This window comes from Hyperolius riggenbachi, chromosome 1, assembly GCF_040937935.1.
Source record: "Hyperolius riggenbachi isolate aHypRig1 chromosome 1, aHypRig1.pri, whole genome shotgun sequence".
In the NCBI taxonomy this organism is placed as follows: domain Eukaryota; kingdom Metazoa; phylum Chordata; class Amphibia; order Anura; family Hyperoliidae; genus Hyperolius; species Hyperolius riggenbachi.
The window spans coordinates 691,160,421-691,184,872 of record NC_090646.1 but is presented as its reverse complement, the minus strand read 5'-3'; the positions used below and the strand labels follow the sequence as shown (position 1 = coordinate 691,184,872).

Here is a 24,452-nt window from a genome sequence, read left to right as displayed (position 1 = left end):
ACTTTTTCAGCTGCCGCAGATGGTACATTCTCTGTTGTGCTTTCTTGACAATAGTGGCAGTGTTGTTGTCCCATTTTAAGTCGTTTGAGATCGTGGACCCAAGAAACTTGAATGACTCTACTTGGGTTATTGTGGATCCATTTATGGTTAAGGGGAGGTGCTGGGGGGGAGATCTCCTAAAGTCTATTATCATCTCCATGGTTTTGAGAGCATTTAGTTCTAAGTTGTTGCTGCTGCACCAGGAGGAAAGCTGTCCCACCACATGCCTGTATGCAGACTCATCCCCGTTTTGAATGAGACCAACAACTGTTGTGTCGTCTGCAAACTTCAGAACCTTAACAGATGGATCTGTGGAGATGCAGTCATTGGTGTAAAGTGAGTACAGCAGTGGGGAAAGTACACAGCCCTGGGGTGCACCAGTACTGACTGTCAGAGAGCTTGATGTGAGTTTACCAAGTCTAACACGCTGTCTTCTGTCGGTTAAGAAGTCGGTTATCCATTTGCAGAGGGATTCAGGTATGTGTAGCTGGGAGAGCTTGCTGTGCAGCAGTGATGGAATTATGGTATTAAATGCAGAGCTGAAATCTATAAATAAAATCCTGGTGTAGGTTCCTGGGTTATCTAAATGCTGTAGTACATAATGCATACACATGTTCACGGCATCGTCTGCGGATCTGTTAGGCCTGTAGGCAAATTGCAAAGAGTCCAGCAGGGGATCTGTGATGGATTTCAGATAAGTCATTATGCAGCCATCAAATGAGCCACATCTGGCTCCCGAGCCATAGCTTCCCTACCCCTGCTTTACATTGATATATTTCTTATATTTAATAATACTTACATATTAACATGAAGGAAATGAAGCAGAATAAAAAGAATTAGCGTGGTTTGTTTATAAAACAACATTTTTCTCATTAAATATTTATGGTATGCATGACTAGGGGTGTGCTGGGGGTGTGATTAGAGGTGTGGCTTAAGTGTCCCTCTTTCTCATCTCAGAAAGTTGGTAAAGTATGCTGCTGTGCAAGTCAAATGAAACACTGCTGCTCTCCTGGGGGGGAGCCCTCCTTACTCACTGTCAGACTCCTCACACAGCACAACAAGCTGCTTTTCCCCAATGCTGCTCTCCTGCCTCCCCCCTCCTCACTCACTGTCAGACTCCTCACACAGCACAACAAGCTGCTTTCCCCAATGCTGCTCTCCTGCCTCCCCCTCCTCACTCACTGTCATACTTCTCACACAGCACAACAAGCTGCTTTTCCCCAATGATGCTCTCCTGCCTCCTCCTCCTCACTCACTGTCAGACTCATCACACAGCACAACAAGCTGCTTTTCCCCAATGCTGTACTCCTGCCTCCCCCCTCCTCACTCACTGTCAGACTCCTCACACAGCACAACAAGCTGCTTTTCCCCAATGATGCTCTCCTGCCTCCCCCCCCCCCCCTCACTCACTGTCAGACTCCTCACACAGCACAACAAGCTGCTTTTCCCCAATGATGCTCTCCTGCCTCCCCCCCCCCCCTCACTCACTGTCAGACTCCTCACACAACACAACAAGCTGCTTTTCCCCAATGATGCTCTCCTGCCTCCTCCTCCTCACTCACTGTTAGACTCCTCACACAGCACAACAAGCTGCTTTTCCCCAATGATGCTCTCCTGCCTCCTCCTCCTCACTCACTGTCAGACTCCTCACACAGCACAACAAGCTGCTTTTCCCCAATGATGCTCTCCTGCCTCCTCCTCCTCACTCACTGTCAGACTCCTCACACAGCACAACAAGCTGCTTTTCCCCAATGATGCTCTCCTGCCTCCCCCTCCTCACTCACTGTCAGACTCCTCACACAGCACAAAAAGCTGCTTTTCCCCAATGATGCTCTCCTGCCTCCTCCTCCTCACTCACTGTCAGACTCCTCACACAGCATAATAAGCTGCTTTTTCCCAATGATGCTCTCCTGCTTTTCCCCTCTCCTCACTCACTGTCACATAATACAACAAGCTGCTTTTCCCCAATGATGACCTCCTGCCTCTCCCCTCCTCACTCACTGTCAGACTCCTCACACAGCACAACAAGCTGCTTTTCCCCAATGATGCTCTCCTGCCTCCCCCCCCCCCCCTCACTCACTGTCAGACTCCTCACACAGCACAACAAGCTGCTTTTCCCCAATGATGCTCTCCTGCCTCCTCCTCCTCACTCACTGTCAGACTCCTCACACAGCACAACAAGCTGCTTTTCCCTCCCCAATGATGCTCTCCTGCCTCCCCCTCTTCACTCACTGTCAGACTCCTCACACAACACAACAAGCTGCTTTTCCCCAATGATGCTCTCCTGCCTCCTCCTCCTCACTCACTGTCAGACTCCTCACACAGCACAACAAGCTGCTTTTCCCCAATGATGCTCCCCTGCCTCCCCCCTCCTCACTCACTGTTACACTTCTCACACAGCACAACAAGCTGCTTTTCCCCAATGATGCTCTCCTGCCCCCCCCCCCCCCCTCACTCATTGTCAGACTCCTCACACAGCACAACAAGCTGCTTTTTCACAATGATGCTCTCCTCCCCCCCCCCCCCCCCTCACTGTCAGGCTCCTTACACTGCACAATAAGCTGCTTTTCCCCAATGATGCTCTCCTGCCTCCCCCCTCCTCGCTTGCTGTCAGACTCCTTACACAGCACAACAAGCTGCTTTTCCCCAATGATGTTCTCCTTCCCCCCTCCCCTCCTCACTCACTGTCAGACTCCTCACACAGCACAACAAGCTGCTTCTCCCCAATGATGCTCTCCTGCCCCACCCCTCCACCCCGCCCCCCTCCTCACTCACTGTCAGACTGCTCACACTGCACAACACGCTGCCTTTCCCCAATGCTGCTCTCCTGCCTCCCCCCTCCTCACTCACTGTCACTCCTCACACAGCACAACAAGCTGCTTTTCCCTCCCCAATGATGCTCTCCTGTCTCCCCCCTCCTCACTCACTGTCAGACTCCTCACACAGCACAACAAGCTGCTTTTCCCTCCCCAATGATGCTCTCCTGCCTCCCCCCTCCTCACTCACTGTCAGACTCCTCACACAGCACAACAGGCTGCTTTTCCCTCCCCAATGATGCTCTCCTGCCTCCCCCTCCTCACTCACTGTCAGACTCCTCACACAGCACAACAAGCTGCTTTTCCCCAATGATGCTGTCCTGCCTCCCCCTCCTCACTCACTGTCAGACTCCTTACACAGCACAACAAGCTGCTTTTCCCCAATAATGACCTCTTCATCTCACTCTCCTCTCACCTCCTCCTCTGACTGCATGCTGTTAGTGTAAACACAGTACAAACATGCTACCCCTGTAATCTCTGTGCCTGATGCAAATGCATCACCTTGCTTTATGACGAGAGAAGTTTAATAAATCACTGGGAGACTAAATCAAGGTAATTAACAGAAATCCTGACTTTTACGTGGCCACCTAAAATAGTTGGTCCTACCCCATATCATCCACCAGCCTGCCGCACCTGCCACGTGTCCACCTGTTCACTTGTCCGCACACTACTGTATACTTACATGGAAACTAGTCTCTACACCGCACACGGCACATGTGTATGATGTCATGTGCATGATGTAGTGATTTTGCTCCCGGCCACGAGCACGCGCTGTAGGGCGCCGGAGGGGCATTTATGGTAGAATGTGAGGGCAGAGCGGAGAATGGGGGGAGTGGTAGGCATCAGGACAGGTTACCATATAGCCTTCTCCCCAGTTTCTCTAGGTTTAGTCATCTCTGGTATCCTTTAAGTGTACCTGGCCAACCGCAGACAGGAGGGCAGCCACATGCCTCAGAGACAAGATGGCTGCGCCGTGGCTTAGAGACACAATGGCCACCCCAGTTACACAGAGACAAGATGGCTGCCCCATGGCTCAGAGACAAGATGGCTGCTCCAGCTACACAGAGACAAGATGGCTGCCCCATGGCTCAGAGACAAGATGGCTGCTCCAGTTACACAGAGACAAGATGGCTTCCCCATGGCTCAGAGACATGATGGCCACCCAAGTTACACAGAGACAAGATGGCTGCTCCATGGCTCAGAGACAAGATGGCTGCTCCAGTTACACAGAAACAAGATAGCTGCCCCATGGCTCAGAGACACGATGGCTGCTCCAGTTACAGAGAAACAAGATGGCTGCCCCATGGCTCAGAGACAAGATGGCTGCTCCAGTTACACAAAAACAAGATGGCTGCGCCCTGGCTCAGAGACAAGATGGCTGCTCCAGTTACACAGAAACAAGATGGCTGCCCCATGGCTCAAAGACAAGATGGCTGCTCCAGTTACACAGAAACAAGATGGCTGCCCCATGGCTCAGAGACAAGATGGCTGCTCCAGTTACACAGAAACAAGATGGCTGCCCCATGGCTCAGAGACACGATGGCTGCTCCAGTTACAGAGAAACAAGATGGCTGCCCCATGGCTCAGAGACAAGATGGCTGCTCCAGTTACACAGAAACAAGATGGCTGCCCCATGGCTCAGAGACAAGATGGCTGCTCCAGTTACACAGAAACAAGATGGCTGCCCCATGGCTCAGAGACAAGATGGCTGCTCCAGTTACACAGAGACAAGATGGCTGCCCCATGGCTCAGAGACAAGATGGCTGCTCCAGTTACACAGAAACAAGATGGCTGCCCCATGGCTCAGAGACAAGATGGCTGCTCCAGTTACACAGAGACAAGATGGCTGCCCCATGGCTCAGAGACAAGATGGCTGCTCCAGTTACACAGAGACAAGATGGCTGCCCCATGGCTCAGAGACAAGATGGCTGCTCCAGTTACACAGAGACAAGATGGCTGCCCCATGGCTCAGAGACAAGATGGCCACCCCAGTTACACAGAAACAAGGTAAACAAACGAAAAAGAGACGGCACACAATTGGCTGCAAAACTGTTGCTGTGTATTATGGAGCAAAGCACTGCATTCCATGTTACGGACTTCCGTCCTTCCTCAGATGCAGTGCTTTGCTCCATAATACACAGCAACAGTTTTGCAGCCAATTGTGTGCCGTCTCTTTTTCGTTTGTTAATGGTGAACCAGCGACCGTTTGGGTAATCCGGTCGAGACTGAGCACCGGCAAAGTGTACAGGTCATACATACCTGGCCCATATGCAATTCACTTTTTCACCTGAGTTTTCTCCTAAGTGATAACTTTTCAACGCCTTTTTAAAAAAGATTTTCAGTATTTTGCAATCAAAAAAGGTGAAAAAGTATTATCAAAATTATTTTGAGTATTTTCTTGCCTCCTGGTGGCTTGAAAGGCATGTTATTTACAAGTTTAAAAATATCACCTAGGAGAAAACTCAGGAGAAAAAGTGAATTGCATACGGGCCCAGGTGTACTGCTTCCCAGGCATCCCTTTCACTAACTACACACAGAAACAAGATGGCTGCCCCAGCTACACAGAAACAAGATGGCTGCTCAAGTTACAGAGAAACAATATGGCTGCCCCATGGCTCAGAGACAAGATGGCCAACCTAGTTACACAGAAACAAGATGGCTGCCCCATGGCTCAGAGACAAGATGGCCAACCTAGTTACACAGAAACAAGATGGCTGCCCCAGCTACACAGAAACAAGATGGCTGCTCCAGTTACAGAGAAACAATATGGCTGCCCCATGGCTCAGAGACAAGATGGCCAACCTAGTTACACAGAAACAAGATGGCTGCCCCATGGCTCAGAGACAAGATGGCCAACCTAGTTACACAGAAACAAGATGGCTGCCCCAGCTACACAGAAACAAGATGGCTGCTCCAGTTACAGAGAAACAATATGGCTGCCCCATGGCTCAGAGACAAGATGGCCACCCCAGTTACACAGAAACAAGATGGCTGCCCCAGCTACACAGATACAAGATGGCTGCTCAAGTTACAGAGAAACAAGATGGCTGCCCCATGGCTCAGATACAAGATGGCTGCCCCATGGCTCAGAGACAAGATGGCCACTCCAGTTACACAGAAACAAGATGGCTGCCCCAGCTACACAGAGACAAGATGGCTGCTCCAGTTACAGATAAACAAGATGGCTGCCCCATGGCTCAGAGACAAGATGGCTGCCCTATGGCTCAGAGACAAGATGGCCACCCCAGTTACACAGAAACAAGATTGCTGCCCCAGCTACACAGAAACAAGGTGGCTGCTCAAGTTACAGAGAAACAAGATGGCTGCCCCATGGCTCAAAGACACAATGGCTGCTCCAGTTACAGAGAAACAAGATAGCTGCCCCATGGCTCAGAGACACGATGGCTGCTCCAGTTACAGAGAAACAAGATGGCTGCCCAAAGGCTCAGAGACAAGATGGCTTCTCCAGTTACACAGAGACAAGATGGCTGCCCCATGGCTCAGAGACAAGATGGCTGCTCCAGTTACAGAGAAACAAGATGGCTGCCCCATGGCTCAGAGACATGATGGCTGCTCCAGTTACACAGAAACAAGATGGCTGCCCCATGGCTCAGAGACAAGATGGCTGCTCCAGTTACACAGAAACAAGATAGCTGCCCTATGGCTCAGAGACAAGATGGCTGCTCCAGTTACACAGAATCAAGATGGCTGCACCGTGGCTCAGAGACAAGATGGCTGCTCCAGTTACAGAGAAACAAGATGGCTGCCCCATGGCTCAGAGACAAGATGGCTGCTCCAGTTACACAGAAACCAGATGGCTGCCCCATGGCTCAGAGACAAGATGGCTGCTCCAGTTACACAGAGACAAGATGGCTGCCCCATGACTCATAGACAAGATGGCTGCTCCAGTTACACAGAAACAAGAAGACTTCCCATGGCTAAGAGACACGATGGCTGCTCCAGTTACACAGAAACAAGGTGGCTGCCCCATGGCTCAGAGACATGATGGCTGCTCCAGTTACACAGAGACAAGATGGCTGTCCCATGGCTCAGAGACAAGATGGCTGCTCCAGTTACACAGAAACAAGATGGCTGCCCCATGACTCAGAGACAAGATGGCAGCTCCAGTTACACAGAGACACGATGGCTGCTACAGTTACACAGAAACCAGATGGCTGCCCTATGGCTCAGAGACAAGATGGCTGCTCCAGTTACACAGAAACAAGGTGGCTGCCCCATGGCTCAGAGACATGATGGCTGCTCCAGTTACACAGAAACAAGATGGCTGCCCCATGGCTCAGAGACAAGATGGCTGCTCCAGTTACACAGAGACAAGATGGCTGCACCGTGGCTCAGAGACAAGATGGCTGCTCCAGTTACAGAGAAACAAGATGGCTGCCCCATGGCTCAGAGACAAGATGGCTGCTCCAGTTACACAGAAACCAGATGGCTGCCCCATGGCTCAGAGACAAGATGGCTGCTCCAGTTACACAGAGACAAGATGGCTGCCCCATGACTCATAGACAAGATGGCTGCTCCAGTTACACAGAAACAAGAAGACTTCCCATGGCTAAGAGACACGATGGCTGCTCCAGTTACACAGAAACGAGAAGACTTCCCATGGCTAAGAGACACGATGGCTGCTCCAGTTACACAGAAACAAGGTGGCTGCCCCATGGCTCAGAGACATGATGGCTGCTCCAGTTACACAGAGACAAGATGGCTGTCCCATGGCTCAGAGACAAGATGGCTGCTCCAGTTACACAGAAACATCACATTCACAATGCAGTTTACCATGAACCTGAGGTGAGAGGGATATGAAAGCTGCCATATTTATTTCTTTTTAAACAATACCAGTTGCCTGGCAGCCCTGCTGATCTATTTCTGAATCACACCAGAAACATGCATGCAGCTAATCTTGTCAGATCTGACATTGTCAGAAACACCTGATGTGCTGCATGCTTGTTCAGGGTCTATTGCTAAAAGTATTAGAGGTAGAGGATCAGCAGGACAGCCAGGTAACTAGTAAAGGAAATAAGTTATCAAAATCGGCCCAGAGGGGCCTGAGCGGGTGCCCTCTAGCGTCTCTGGACGAGCTCAGCTCATCCAGAACGCTAGGGAGGTTAAGTATTCAGAGATTAGATCAAGGAGTACGTTCTTCTTGAGGATCAGCACTTTTCACGCTTTTGTTGCACAGACATGTTGCCTCCATTGTTTTGCTGCTATCAAGGTTTGATGTGTAAAATTTTGCACTAGGCAGTTTTTTGAGTATTGTTCACAGTACACTATCGTGATAGGTTTTTTGGATCCAGGACACTGTTTATTGATTTGATCTAGCTGCTAACATTAAAGTCTTCCCTCTCCTCTCCCGGTCCCTGTTTCAGTGCTGGCTCGAGTCCCCCATAGCAGTATTCCACCAATTTGCTCACATGCTCCTGTCTCCACTGTCGAAGGGAGGCTATGGAAGTCTTCGGGAGCCCGAGTGTTCAGGAAGACGGGCTGCTCTATACTGCGCATGCACGAGCGTCCTCTATGCATAGAGCCGCCTGTCTTGGGGAGGTCTCGGTTCCCAAAGACTTCGGAACTCCCCTACGGCGGGGGACTCAATTGGAGGAGCTGCCGCTGCAATGAGGTCACCGTGAGAGGAGCGGGAAGGTTCTACATGACTCCGAGCCTTCCCTATCCTTGGGTGAGGATCTGTTTTTGTTTTTTATGACTCCCAATGACTTTAACCAATTGAATCACCTTTGTTACTGTACAGGTGTTACCAGCATCTTGTGGGGGTTCTGTTTATGTTCTTAATCAGGGGAGGTTTTCATTGCTTTTAACATTTGTTTTTGTGCTAGATAAGTCTATAATAAATTGTTATACTTTCTCACCAACAGTCAGTTCTTTGGCTTGTTATGATAATAGATATTTTCCACAACATGGACACTCTCTCTTTTGTATGCAACAAATAGATTGTCAGACAAGAGGCAAGTGTTACACCATGGTGTATGCAGTGGGTACTGTTACTCTGTGCTGACAGTGTTCTAGTGTATAATAATCCCCGTTTAACATGTTGTGCTTCAGTGATGTCCCCTGTTCCCTCCTGTCTTGTAAAGTGTTCCTTTGTCCTCCTTATACCCCAGCTGCAGACAATTATCAGAGCTGACCGGAAGACAGCTGTAACTGTAACCTGTAGGAGAGATATGCCTGAATTTTAAAACATGGCTAAAATCAATATTGTTATATCATTACTGATCATTGCCCAGAATTCCCACCAGACTTGTTCTCATATTTTTGGAGGTAAATCTCATGGGTTGCAACCTGCTGTCAGGACACACACACTAACACGCTCACCCTTTCATGCTTTATTCTTGATTACATGCATAATTCCACAATCATTTTACATTAGGATTGGATAAGAATTATAATATTTTCATGACAAAAAGCAATGAAAAAATCCTGATTAGTAATTCATTGTTGTGGTCCTCAAAGTGGTGGAAGTGCCTATTACCAGACTGGTGGGATTTCATCAGACTAGTGGGGTGGCTTTTATAAGACCGGTGGGCATGTCTTTCATCCGAGACAAGGTCTGGAGCAGCTGTAAGGAGTTATCAGGTTTTTCGCCCCCCCCCCCCTTACTTGTGGCTTCCTCCAGCTCGTTGCCGGCGACATGTGCCACGACGCAGCTCTGCTCACAGCCCGTGGCCCAGAATCCCTGCCGATACTGAGACTGACCGCAGTACAACACAAACAACATGGTGGTGATTGACAGCCCCGCTCGCTCAGGCGCAGTACGAGGTCGACCCTGAGGCCTCAGTACCGGCGGGTATTCCGGGCCGCGGGCTGCGAACGGAGCTGCGTCGTGGCGCATGTCGCCGGCAACGAGTTGGAGGAAGCCACAGTAGGGGGGGGGGGGGATTTGGTGCAAAGCCTGATAACTCATAACTCCTTTAAGAGATCTGCAGTAATTGGTCTGAGCCACGCTTACGCGTTTTGAGTTGTACGAAAGAAAAGCGCTTTACAAATGTTATTTGTTGCTGTTGTCTTTCATCAGACTGTAGGCGTGTCTGTCCCTCGTGGCAGGTTGTCTTGGGAAGTGGAGTTTGCGCACCGATGCCTGGGACCTCTGATCATCTCTCACATGACCTCCACTCAGGAGAAGTTATATCCAAAATCCTTGGAGGTCCTCAGAAGGTTTTCATGCCGATAGCAGGGGATGAAGGGCATGGCGCAGTCTATGGAGTTCTGCCCCGGGTGGTCGTTAGCAGGATAAATAATGAAAGACTGATTCCTCCCTGTGATCCATGTCTCCAGAATCCTGTAAGAGAAGAAGCAGAGAATGTGTACCAGGGCTGTGGAGTCGGTACAAAATCAGCCGACTCCAACCCTGACTCCTTACTTTATGAAACCACCGACTCCGACTCCAGGTACCAAGTGTGACCCCTTACTCTGTTTATACAGGAAGTAGCATCAGACGTTACAGCGAGGAACATCCGCAGTGGAACGCAGGAAGGTATGTGTATCTGCCCGCCACCCGCACACACTCTTATTGATGCTGGAGAGGAGCGCAGAGGGGAGAGCCCGAGGTGAGGGAGGGGGCCGCCCCCCCTCCCCGCCGATGTCCAATGCTCTCCCTTCATGCTGCGACCACAATGGCCCTGAGTGGTCCCCAGCCCCCCCTCCCCCCCCCCCCCCCCCCCCCCCCGTGGCTGCATCCCCTATTGTTACGCTCCTGCTTGGAGTATTATTTGGGAGCAGCTCACCATGAGCTGAATCTGCATAGAAGAAGGTGCTGCTCATATTCATATCAACATGTTAAAATAAGAAATACTGTATGTCAATTTAAATGTTGGGAATGGAGGTTAGAGTCAAGTAAACATATTTTTAGTAGAAAAATCCATATATTTACCATCACTCCCAACTGTCCCTCTTTCGGAGGGACAGTCCCGCTTTGGGAGCCCTGTCCCTCTGTCCCTCTTTCCCCCTCATTTGTCCCTTTTTCAGGACTTTGTCCCTCTTTCTATGTAAATATATATATTTCTCTACTAAAAATGTGTTTGATTGACTTTAAACTTTATTCCCCTCCTTTAAATTGATATATTACTAATTTTAAAATGTTAATATGAAGGTAAATTAACCAGGATAGAGAGGGCCAGTGTGGTTTGAATTATAAAACAACATATTTTTCTGAAGACATCGTTATGGTATGCAGGGCATCGTTATGGTGTGCCAGGGGCGTGATTAGGAGTGTGGCAGGGTTTTGGCTTAAAGATACTCTGAAGCGAGAATAAATCTCGCTTCAGAGCTCATAAACCGCCGCTATCCCGCGGCTAAACGGGGGTCCCTTCACCCCCAAACCCACCCCCACAAGACTTGGTCGCAAGTTGGTTGTGAAATTTTGTTTCCTAGAGGCAGGGCTAACGGCTGCAGCCCTGCCTCCAGTCACGTCTATCAGACGCGCATCGCCGCCTCTCCCCCGCCCCTCTCAGTGAAGGAAGACTGAGAGGGGCGGGGGAGAGGCGGAGGTACGCGTCTCATAGACGCGTGGGAGGCAGGGCTGCGGCGGTTAGCCCTGCCCCAATGCGGAAGCGCTCCCCCGCTGTACTGAGGGGATTTGGGGGTGAAGGGACCCCCGTTAAGCTGCGAGATAGCGGCGTTTTAGCAGGGGCACACATGCCCCTGCTATCTATGAGGTCTGAAGCGAGATTTATTCTCGCTTCAGACTCTCTTTAAGTGTCCTTCTTTCTCATCTCAAAAAGTTGGGAGGTATGTATTTACAAAATCTGTGCAAGAGACTCCTTAAAGAGGGACAGATGAGGAAGAAAGAGTGACTGTATTAGGTGAACAGTTAATGAAGTGAAAGCATAATAATAATAAAAATAATAAGATCTCTACACACACGCACACATCCAGGGTTGGATTTATACACTTTTACCATCCAAGGCCCAATGTCACCAACCCCACCACCCACCCGCCCTGTCCCTGTGCTTCCCTCATCTTGTGCTGTTTATCCTCAGTCCTGTAATGTCCTTTATTGCCCAGGCCGGGTCTGTGACTGCTGCCATTTACATGTTCGGCAATTTTACTGCCTGAGTGTGCCAGCGGCTGCCCGCCCCTTGCTGTCTGCTGCCCTAGGCCATGGCCTTCATGGCCCTGCCTCAAATTCAGCCACATGCACCTCTCACCTCCCTCATAGAAAAAAAAACGGACAATGGGACGTTACTCACATACAAAGTAACTTTTATAAGATTTGCAATGCATTTCAAGGGTCACTATCCCACTTCATCAGGCAATATTTTGGAGGGTACACAGTCGGGTCAATATCCTGGCTAAGCTCTTAGCACATAGACTGTGTACCCTCCAAACTATTGCCTGATGAAGCGGGATAGTGACCCGTGAAATGCAAATCTTGGAGCTTTTAATAAAAGTTACTTTGTATGTGAGTAACGTCCTATTGTCCGTTTTTTTTTTCTACGAGGGAGGTGAGTCTACACACTTCCCCCTTTTAAATGGTTTTTAATCGCTTTTACTCTTGTTGGCGCCTCTGTTATACTGTTAGGCCTCTTGCACACTGCAAGCAAATCAGATTCAGATTCAGATTTTTAATCTGTTTTTACATCCGATTCCGATTCAGATTTTTAATCTTAACTGCATGCTGCGTTTTTTGATCCGTTTTTCTGTTGAATGTATTCAAGGAAAATCGGAAACGGAATCGGAATCGGAATCGGAAACGGAATCGGAATCGGAATCGGAAAACGGATTTGCAGTGTGCAGGGAGCCTAATACAGATTTCCTTATATATAGCTCCAGGCATGTTACTGCAATGTCTGTTCCCCTCCAATATGCTCCCGCTGCCTGTAAAATAGCCCATCACCGGCCCCCACCAGAGTGAGTCGGCAACCTCTGACCTGGAGGCAGTGTAGCAGCGCATGCCCAGTATGTAAGTTCCAGCTATCAACCCACATTGTCCTGTGATCTCTGCACTGCTGTATGAGATGTGCATATGGCTGGATTTGAGGCAGGGCCATGAAGGCCATGGCCTAGGGCAGCAGACAGCAAGGGGCGGGCAGTGGGCTGGCACACTCAGGCAGTTAAATTGCCGAACATGTAAATGGAAGCAGTCACAGACCCGGCCTGTGGCAATAAAAGACATTACAGGACTGAGGATGAACAGCACAGGATAAGGGAAGCACAGGGACAGGGCGGGTGGTCAGCGGGGTTTGTGACATTGGGCCTTGGATGGTAAAGTGTATAAATCTGACCCTGGATGTGTGCGTGTGTGCAGAGATCTTATTATTATTATATGAGGGAGGTGAGTCCACCAACTTCCCCCTTTTAAATGGTTTTTAATCCCTTTTACTCTTGTTGGCGCCTCTGTTATACTGTTTTACAAATCAACTAGTCCCCCCCCCCCCCCCCCTGGTGGAGGGCTGTATCCCCTTTTTCCTATCTACAGAGAGCGACTTCTTATACCTGAGCGGGGTCAGGTTATAATTCTCCCCACCTGCCTATCCAGTGGTTGCCTTTTGTGGCAACCTATACTTGTGAGTATAACCATTGCTTGATTACACATTATCATCTGCTACTAAGGTACTACACTATTATTGGGCTCTCTGTCTCATTTTGTGTTTTTCGAGATATAAGGAAATCTGTTTTTCATGTGTGATGATTTTCAGGCTGTCACTATAGACATGAGAGTCCATCAGCCACCAGTGACCACCAGCCACGAGTGACCATCAGCCACTAGTGACCATCAGCTACGAGTGACCATTAGCCACGAGTGACCATCAGCCACGAGTGACCATCGGCTGCGAGTGACAATCATCTACTAGTATCTTTGCCGGGTTTAGGTTTTATTGTTAGCAGTGTCTTGTAGCCTCAAAGTCCCAGTGAATGTCTCATGTATGACTATGTTCAATGTCACCACCCAATGGAAGGACCATAAGACGCCCTCTACACTTACTTGTCAATGAAGTTGTGGTGTAAGAAGAATATGGGATCATTGGCAGAGATGGCAACCTGAGACATGGTCCCTCCAATGTAGTCGTGGAACATGTTGTGCATATTCTCGTCTGGGGTCATCTGGTCATGCACATTCTTGAAACCTGGTGAGAAGTTATACATTATAATATCCATAGTCGGTGTCTCACAGCATTGTCTTTATTGGTACAATGTATTCTGTGTACAGAAGACGCTGATAGCTGTGTTACCGTATGTTACAGTATGTGGAGACATAATCTGGACTTCTTAATACACTGCTCAAAAACTAAAAGGGAACACTTAAACACAATGTAACTCCAAGTCAATCACACTTCTGTGAAATCAAACTGTCCACCTAGGTCAGGCGCGGAGCTAGGGGGGGTCGGGGTAGGACACGTGCCCCGGGGCGCTAGGTCCCCAAGGGCGCCCAGCTGACTCTGAGCTGCGTGTGTTTTTTTTTTTTTTTGGGACAGCTCTGCCGCCCCCGCTCCACATCCGCCCCTGCTGTGCATCGGATACTACATCGCGCCCGCTTATCCCAACTGCGATGCCACCCCACTCTGCTCTACATCTCTCCGACTTTGTCGGCATTACAACCCCTGTGACAGTCAGGGGGAAGGGGCGGTGTGCGTAAACTTCCGTCGGGGCTCTCTAGGTAGAGTGTAGCCGCTCAAGCATGAGCTTTATCTTCGGAGAGGCGTGACGGAGCAGGCTTCAGCTGGAGAGAGAGTGTGGGATGTCCCCCAGGCCCCCACCTCAGGAGGAAACTTCAAAGGCTGCCTGCGCTGGTAAAGTATTTTTTTTTTCTTCTTTGGGCTGTTGGATTGTCCGGAGGTTAGAGAGGGGGGAGGGGGCATTGTACAATGTGTGTACATTGTGGTGTGTGCCAGAGTATGTGTGTGTACAGTGTGTGTATGTGTGTGTACAGTGTGTGCCAGAGTGTGTGTGTCCACAGTGTGTGTGTCCACAGTGTGTGTGTCCACAGTGTGTGCGTGCAGAGTGTGTGCGTACAGAGTGTGTGCGTACAGAGTGTGTGCGTGTCCACAGTGTGTGTGTCCACAGTGTGTGTGTGCCAGAGTGTGTGCGTACAGAGTGTGTGCGTGTCCACAGTGTGCGTGTCCACAGTGTGCGTGTCCACAGTGTGTGTGTCCACAGTGTGTGGGTGTACCAAAGTGTGTGTGTGTGTGTGTACCCACAGTGTGAGCGTGCGTGTCTTTGTGTCCACAATTTGTGTGCCAGAGCTTGTGTACCTACAGTGTGTCTCAAAGTGTGTGTGTATTTGTGTCAGAGTATGTATGTGTGTGTGTGTTTTGTTTTGTTTAAAAGGCATGCTTTCTGGGGAAAGGAAGGGGGTTGTTGTGGGTTGAGGAGGTGTTGTCCAGGCCATTGGCTGCTTAGGAGAAGCACCCCTGGGGAAAAGAAAGGGTAGTCGGGTGCCGCAGCCGCTGCTCTGGTCTGGACCAGACCAGAGTAGCGGCAAATCCATTGCGCGCTGCGACGAGACGGAGGTAAGTTCCGCCCGCCGCTGCCAGCCACCCGGACATTACTTCTGGAGGGGACAGCGAGGGAGGGAGAGCCCCCTAAGGTGACGGAAGGGGGGAGATGGCCCCCCTTCCTCACCACTGCTCACAGCTCCCTCCACTGCGCTGGTCCCCTCCTGCTGGGGGGCACACCTGACTACCTATTCTGGGGACATATACCCCCCGGCTACATATACTGGGCACATATACCCCTGGCTACATATATACTGGGCACATATACCCCCTGACTACATATACTGGGCACATATACCCCTGGCTACATATACTGGGCACATATACCCCTGGCTACCTGTTCTGTGGACATCTCTACCCCTGGCTACCTGTTTTGGGGACATCTATACCGCTGGCCACCTATTCTGGGGACATCTATACTGCTGGCCACCTATTCTGGGGACACCTATAGACCTGGGGCTACCTATTTTTGGGGAACCACTGCTGTCAGATTGAGTGTATTTTGGGGAACTGCTGCCAGGTGAGAGGTGTCTACCATATTAAGGGGGCATCTGCCTATTTATGTGAAATGCTGTCTATTTATGTGCCTCATGACTGCTGAATTTGTCTTGTTGGGGGCCTCATGGTTACTGAATTTGGCTTGTTGGGGGCCTCATGATTTGTTGGGGGCCTCAAGATCGCTGAATTTGTCTTGTTGGGGGCCTCATGATTGCTGAATCTGTCTTGTTGGGGGCCTCATGATTGCTGAGTTGGTCATGTTGGGGGCCTCATGATTGCTCATTTTGTCTTGATGGGGGGGGGGGGCTCATGATTGCTGAATTTGTCTTGGAACATGCTGGAAGGTACATACTGAGGGAGGGTGGGTGAGCGTGAGCCTGCTAACTTCCTGTACATTTGGCTCCACCCATAACCACGCCCACAATTGATGTGGTCACGCCCCTTTTGGTGCGGCGCACTCTTCACCTTAGGGGGCGCATTAATAGTCTTTGTCCCCGGGCGCTGAAAGCCCTAGCTACGCCTCTGACCTAGGTAGCAACACACTGATTGGCAATCAATGTCACTTGCTGTTGTGCAAATGGAATAGACAGCAGGTGGAAACTATACGAAAATTAGCAAGACATCCCCAATAAAGTTCCTATCATTTCTGGCTGATGTTTTGGTCAGTGCTGCTCGGATACCCCTTTTCAAAATCTGAATTGAATTTGGATTCAGATATCCGGATAGAAAACCGGAAGTGGCCTTTAAATTGCTTCCGAAATCAATCTCTCTCTCTCTCCCCCCCTCTCTCTCTCTCTCTTCCTCTCTCTCCCTTTCTCTGTCTCTGTCTCTCTTTCTCTCTCTCTCTCTTTCTCTCTCTCTCTCTTTCTCTCTCTCTCTCTTTCTCTCTTTCTCTCAGACTCTATGCCTCCAAACTGAATTCCTACCTGAAAACCTTCTGCTCGGATATCAGAACTAAGTATCCGACCGGATATACGGATTTCAGATAGATATCCGAGTTAACTCGGATATTGCAATTTGGATTTTAACAGATATCCGGAATCTGAATCCGGGTTCAGATAGCTGAAAAAGTTCGGATTATCTGGGTAGTTCGGGTACCCGAATATTGGATGAGCACCACTGGTTTTGGTCACTTTTGAATGCTGGTGGTGCTGTCACTCTGGTGGTAGCATTAGATGTAGTCTACAACCCACACAAGTGGCTCAGGTAGTGCAGCTCATCCAGGATGGCACATCAGTGCGAGCTGTGGCAGGAAGGTTTGCTGTGTCTGTCAGCGTAGTGTCCAGAGCATGGAGGCGCTACCAGGAGAGAGTCCAGTACATCAGGAGATGTGGAGGAGGCTGTAAGAAGGCAGCAACCCAGCAGCAGGACTGCTACCTCTGCCTTTGTGCAAGGAGGAACAGGAGTAGCACTGCCAGAGCCCTGCAAAATGGCCACCAGCGGGCCACAAATGTAGGGTGACCAGATGGGGTCGGCTAAAAAGGAGGACAGAGACCGTTAGAAAGGAGAACAAATACTGTATGACCAAATAACTCCAACTCCACGGTTACCATCAGAGCAGCATCCTTCACCAGGCAACCTAGGCAAGTGCCAGGGGTGTAAAGGGTGTCAAGAGGCCCATCTGCTTCCTTCTTTGACCTGTCTCCACTTCAGCCTACCAAAGGCACCACAAAGGGGTGGCAGATCTAACCAACATGCCTAGGGTCCCATTACATCTTAATCCATCTCTGGTTAGTACCAATGCCATACATGACTGTTTCTTTTCGACCTGCCTCAAAACATGGACATTTTGTCTTGTGACAATCACAAAACTTGCAACTTCTCTGTTTTAGTCATTTATGTTTCTTTTTCATTTGACATTTTACAAAAAGTATTGGTTAGTTGTGCTGTCGGACGGAACTAGAATATAAACAGAGTTGCCATGCTCCCATAAATATTGATAACCTGATAACAGAAGCCGAAGTCTGTTCAATCTCAGTATATCTCATATGTATCTCATATCTCATATGTATATCACATATGTCATAAGTAACATGCAGTCAACTCGGTTTCTGATTCTGTGGAAGGAGGACATTTTAATGAACTTTTGGAGTGCCTGGAGGACAGAGGAAACCATGCTAAAAAAAGAGGACATGTCCTCCTTTTGGAGGATGTCTGGTCACCCTAACAAATGTGCATCTGTCTGCTCAAACGGTCAGATACAGACTCCATGAGGGTGATATGAGGGCCCGACGTCCACAGGTGGGGGCTGTGCTTACACCCAAACACTGTGCAGGACATTTGGTAAGAACACTGAGATTGACAAATTTGCCACTGGTGCCCTGTGCTCTGAAAGCAGGTTCATACTGAGCCCATGGGACACGGCCAGGCCCGCCATCAGGGGGGTACAAGCGTGACTGCCGTCACGGGCCCGGGGCGGGCCTAGGGCCCGCAGCCTCGGCCCCCCCCCCCCCCGGCATTAACCTCCTGAGAGGTCTTTTCCCACCTCCCCTCCCCCAGCGGCCGCCGCTGTTAATACCTTAACAGCGGCGCTCTCCCCTCTCCGCCGCGCGTACTTTCCAGCAGCATCTCCCGGCTGCTCTGTGTGAGGCGGCAGGAAGCATGGCTCGGTTCCCATAGTAACGGCGATACAGATCGCCGTTACAGGAAGCCGCTGCCATGCTTCCTGCCGCCTCACACAAAGCAGCCGGGAGATGCTGCTGGAAAGTACGCGCGGAGGAGAGGGGAGAGCGCCGCTGTTAAGGTAACAACAGCGGCGGGGACGAGCACCACCTACCCATACTGGGGCACTATACTGACTATACTGGGGCACTATACTAGCTATACTGGGGCACTATACTTGCGCGCTATACTGGGGCACTATACTGACTATACTGGGGCACTATACTAGCTATACTGGGGCACTATACTTGCGCGCTATACTGGGGCACTGTACTGGCTATACTGGGGCACTATACTGACTATACTGGGGCACTATACTGGGGCACTGTACTGGCTATACTGGGGCACTATACTGGGGTACTGTGCTGGCTATACTGGGCACTGTACTGGCTATACTGGGGCACTGTACTGGCTATACTGGGGCACTATACCAGCTATACTGGGGCACTATACTGACTATACTGGGGCACTATACTGGCTATACTGGGGCACTATACTTGCGCGCTATACTGGGGCACTGTACTGGCTATACTGGGGCACTATACTGACTATACTGGGGCACTATACTGGGGCACTGTACTGGCTATACTGGGGCACTATACTGGGGTACTGTGCTGGCTATACTGGGCACTGTACTGGCTATACTGGGGCACTGTACTGGCTATACTGGGGCACTGTACTGGCTATACTGGGGCACTATACTAGCTATACTGGGGCACTATACTGACTATACTGGGGCACTATACTGGCTATACTGGGGCACTATACTTGCGCGCTATACTGGGGCACTGTACTGGCTATACTGGGGCACTATACTGACTATACTGGGGCACTATACTGGGGCACTATACTGGCTATACTGGGGCACTATACTGGGGTACTGTGCTGGCTATACTGGGCACTGTACTGGCTATACTGGGGCACTATACTAGCTATACTGGGGCACTATACTAGCTATACTGGGGCACTATACTGGCGCGCTATACTGGCTATACTGGGGCACTGTACTGGCGCGCTCTACTGACTATACTGGGGCACTATACTAGCGCGCTATACTGACTATACTGGGGCACTATACTGGCTATACTGGGGCACTGTACTGGCTATACTGGGGCACTATACTAGCTATACTGGGGCATTATACTGGGGCACTATACTGGGGCACTACTGGGGCACTATACTGGCTATACTGGGGCACTATACTAGCTATACTGGGGCGCTATACTGGGGCACTATACTGGCTATACTGGGGCACTATACTAGCTATACTGGGGCACTATACTGGCTATACTGGGGCACTATACTGGCTATACTGGGGCCCTATACTGGCGCGCTATACTGGGGCACTGTACTGGCTATACTGGGGCACTATACTGGCTATACTGGGGCACTGTACTGGCTATACTGGGGCACTGTACTGGGCGTGCACAGCAGTCTGTAGGGGGGCCCAGGCTTGATGTTGTGTGAGGGGCCCCAAAATTTCTCATGGCGGCCCTGGACACGGCTGTCCCCCTGGGACACAGGAGAGCGATCGGTTCTCATTGGCTGAAGCCTATGACAGCCGATCGCCGTCATTGGCTGGCTGGGGGAGGGAGGGAGTTGAGTAAATAAAATAATAATTAAATAGCTACATTAACCACTTCAGGATCACAGGTTTTTCCCCTTAAAAACCAAAACAACTTTCACATTTCAGCGCTCCTCCCATTCATTCAGCGATAACTTTATTGTTACTTATCACACTGAAATGATCTATATATTGTTTTTTTCGCCACAAATTATGCTTTCTTTGGGTGGTAGTTTTTGCTCTGAATTATTTTATTTTATATGCATTGTAAAGGGAATAATAAGGAAAAAAGAAAAAAAAAGAGATTATTTCTCAGTTTTCAGCCATTATAATTTTAAAATAAAATGTGCTTTGGTACATAAAACCCTCACATCTTATTTGCCCATTTGTCCGGTTTATTACAACGTTTAAATTGTGTCCCTAGTACAATGTATGGTGATAATATTTTAACTGGAAATGAAGGATCATTTTTTCATTTAGGGATTTTTAATACTTTTTCACTTATTACAAGAACTTTTTTTGAAAAAATATACTCATGACATCCGTATTAGAAAAGTCCCTAAGGTAACTATTTATGGAAAAAAAATTAAATGATGTAATTTTTTTTTTTTTTAACAAGTGATTTATTTCTGTAACTGTGGGGCAGGGATGGAAGGAGTTAAACGTAATAAAATAAAAAAAATAATAATAATAAACTTGCTATGGAAAACAGTATAGTGGCATAAATAGATGTATTTTACTTTTTGGCCACAAGATGGTGCTATTGAGACCGTGTTTCTATTAATAGAACACGGAAGTGTCGGGTCTCAGAGCTTATGCGAGGTTAACAAGCTCTGCGAAGACACGGGAACGGTGATTGGGATTGAGAATCAAAAGATTCTCACATCCTGATCACAGATGGAGGGGGCTGCGACAGTGGATCGGCGGAAAACAGTGCGGGGATCGTGAATGCGACGGTAAGGCAGCAGTATGCATATCTACGCCCCTGATCCGCATGTGAAGTTTAAAGGGGCGTAGATATGCGTACCAAGGATCCTAAAGTGGTTAATTTAAAAAAAAAGAACATAAATATTTATTAAAAAAAAATAAACACTAGGGGAGCGATCAGACCCCACCAACAGAAAGGGGAGGGATCACTTGTGTGCTGAGTTGTGCGGCCCTGCAGCGAGGCCTTAAAGCTGTAGTGGCTAATTTAGCAAAAAATGGTCTGGTCTAACACTGCGGTTCTCAAGTGGTTAAAGAGAACATAAGACGTCACAAAGTTAAAAAAAAGCAACTACTTACCTAAGGAGAGGGAAATCTCTGGATCCTCGAGGGCGGGGCTGGCCAATCTTTACGTGGCTCGGGCTGCATGCTGCGGACCACGGGCCACATTCTTTATATTCCAACCCCCGTCCCTCCCTGCAGAGTTGTGAGTGGGCAGTGGGAGATTTGAAGGAAACAGTAAATTCGGGCGCCTGAGGCTAGTGGACAAATCGGGCGCCGCCATTCACTCCTATAATAAATATCGTTTAATGGGCGCCCGATAGGAAAAAAGGGCGCCGGAGAAAAATAACGTTTTAAAAGCGGCGCCCGGAGACTTAATGTTTTATTACTGTTTCTCATGATTACACATTATTTAATAATTTATACATTTTTAAATTTTATTTTTAAACGAAAAACAGTACAATATTTTTTTTTAAACATTATTTTTAAACGAAAAACAGTACATTTTTTTAAACATTATTTTTAAACGAAAAAACCAACAGGGGGGTCTTAGGTTTAGGCACCAACAGTGGGGTCTTAGGTTTAGGCACCAACAGGGGGGTCTTAGGTTTAGGCACCAACAGGGGGTCTTAGGTTTAGGCACCAACAGGGGGGTCTTAGGTTTAGGCACTAACAGGGGGGTCTTAGGTTTAGGCACTAACAGGGGGGTCTTAGGTTTAGGCACTAACAGGGGGTCTTAGGTTTAGGCACCAACAGGGGGGTCTTAGGTTTAGGCACTAACAGGGGGGTCTTAGGTTTAGGCACTAACAGGGGGGTCTTAGGTTTAGGCACTAACAGGGGGGTCTAGGGGTTAGGGGTAGGTACAGGGAGGGTTACTTAGGCACCAACAGGGGGGGTCTTAGGTTTAGGCATCAACAGGGGGGTCTAGGGGTTAGGGGTAGGTACAGGGAGGGTTACTTAGTAATTTTTTTTTTAAACGTTATTATACGTTTCACTATTTAAACGCAAGATTAACGTTTTTACAATTGCCGATTTAATGCACATTATTTAATGATTTATAACTTTATAAAACATTAATTTTAAACGAAATACAGTACAATACATTTTTATCCATGCTTATCGTTAAAAACCCGGCGCCCTTTTTTCCCAGCGCCCCTTTTTAACGTACGCGATTTGAAACTCACCTTTAATCACCACTTCTCAAGTCATGTCTCCATGGCAACAGGACGACACATGATGTGACATCAGGACATGCCAGCGTATTACATGCTGCCGGCCAGCAGCGTGTCATTTTTATCCCCTGATGAAGATGGTTGCCGAAATCCGAATTGGGAATTTTGTAATGTTATATGCTATTAAATCAGGAACCTTTGAAGTAAGTTATATGTGTATGTGCAGTCTTACAACTATAGGCACAGTCTGCACTATTGGTTTGTCCTTCGCTTGCCCCCGTATCCAGGATATCTTGGCCGATAGAGTCTGGATCACATCGTGGAGCGCAATACGTCTGACATCATTTCCGGCTGATGCATTGGGTGGAAACAGTTTGTTCCGACACACGCACAGACATTGCGCAGTACGTTTTGGACTGAGACACGCCTCATATCTGCCCATTATCCGTCTGCAGGACGTGAGTTATTGAAATATAAGCCTTTTTGCCACGGATCAGGTACTTTTTTTCATCATGTTTTCAGCTGAACAGTGTACATCATTTAGCGATCGGTTCTTCTCCGTTTGACTATCCACTTCAGGGGGCCTTGTGTTGTGGACCAGCCCTGAGAACTTTGAGCAGCTTGTTTTATTACTGCGCCGCCTTAGCATAATTTAATTCTGCCAACTTGTAATACGCTGGCGCGTCATGAAGTCCCATCATGTGACGTACTGTAACCATGGAGATGTGATGTGGGAAGAGGTGATTGAAGGTGAGTTTCAAATCCCCCACTGCCCCACTCACAACTCTGCAGGGAGGGGGGTAAGGAGGGGAGGTCCTTGCACAGATGTAGTATGGCCGCTCGTACCTGAAGAGGGGTGGGGCCCCAAAGTGATTACCAACAAGCCCTCGTCAGTAACCCTCAGACAGTCAGCACAATAAATACTACAAAGGTAAGAGAATTCTCTTGTTACAGTCCGAGGCTGTATCTGGTGGGCATATGACCATCCTTCTGAGCAGACTACTGAGATCTTCCCACACTCTACAGAGTCCTGACTGTCTAGACCCCACCCTTATCCAGGCCACACCCACCTTTACAAGAAAGTAACTAAAAGCTCAGCCACACCTTCTCCAAGTATGCACTGCAGCAGGGAGAGAGATTAGTAAGACACATAGGGCTTGATTCACTAAGCAGTTTAGACTGATGGTTTTTAGTCTACTGATGGTTTGGTCAGTTGCATCAAAGGGGAATTCACTATTACCAAATGTTTTAGACCTGCTTTTAGACCTGGTCTAAACCATTTGGTAATTAGGTGGGTAAAGCAGGGAAAGTGACCAAAAGATGCAATTCACAAATGAGTAGCTATGACTGACATCCTTCTCCTCTGATGAGCTCTCCTCTGCATACAATTAAACTCCTGCATAATTAATTCAAATGGTTCCATCCTCACATCTAAAATACCTCATAGAATTACTTTACCGACAAGAAATCAGCTGGTCTGTTTGTGTGTTGCTGTTCATCAGAAATGCAGACAAGCTGCTTGTTGTGTTACAGGAAGGGGTGTTCCCCCTGCACGCCCATTCCAGCCTCAGACACGCCTTTCCCTGCCTCCAGCGGAAAAAACAATACAGTGCACGAGAGGACCTTCGGAGCCAGCCTGAAGCTCAGGTCCTCTCGTGAGTGGTGCTGGTGTGCAGGGCCGGGCCGAGGCATAGGCTGGAGAGGCTCCAGCCTCAGGGCGCAGTGTAGGAGGGGGCGCACAATTCATTCAGCTGTCATTCATAATTGTGTATGAAGCAGAAAGAAATAAGAAAAGGGGATACATAGCAGTGACTGCAGGCCAGATAACCAGATATGAAGGTGTTGGGGAGGTTGTGGGCCCTGTGGCGCCTCTTAGTCTAATAGTAATCAGTGTGTGACAGCTGGGGTGGGAGGGATGGAGGGGCGCACTTTGGTGTCTCAGCCTTGGGTGCTGGAGGACCTTGTCCCTGCTCTGCTGGTGTGTGTGCTGCAATCCGGAAGTACTTCCAGGGTCAAGGTCATTTTCCATTTCTAA

At 48.9% G+C, this 24,452-nt stretch overlaps 1 protein-coding gene across 1 annotated transcript; it reads right to left on the bottom strand.

The window, feature by feature from the left end:
• Positions 1-9,866: 9,866 nt before the first annotated feature.
• Positions 9,867-23,905, bottom strand: LOC137561494 (tyrosinase-like). Its single transcript, XM_068272797.1, has 3 exons — positions 23,858-23,905; positions 13,807-13,948; positions 9,867-10,161 (listed from the first exon to the last, which is right to left on the bottom strand). The coding sequence occupies exons 2-3, from the start codon at positions 13,923-13,925 to the stop codon at positions 9,996-9,998; spliced, it is 285 nt and encodes a 94-aa protein (XP_068128898.1). The 5' UTR covers positions 13,926-13,948; positions 23,858-23,905; the 3' UTR covers positions 9,867-9,995.
• Between the last annotated feature and the right edge of the window lie 547 nt (positions 23,906-24,452).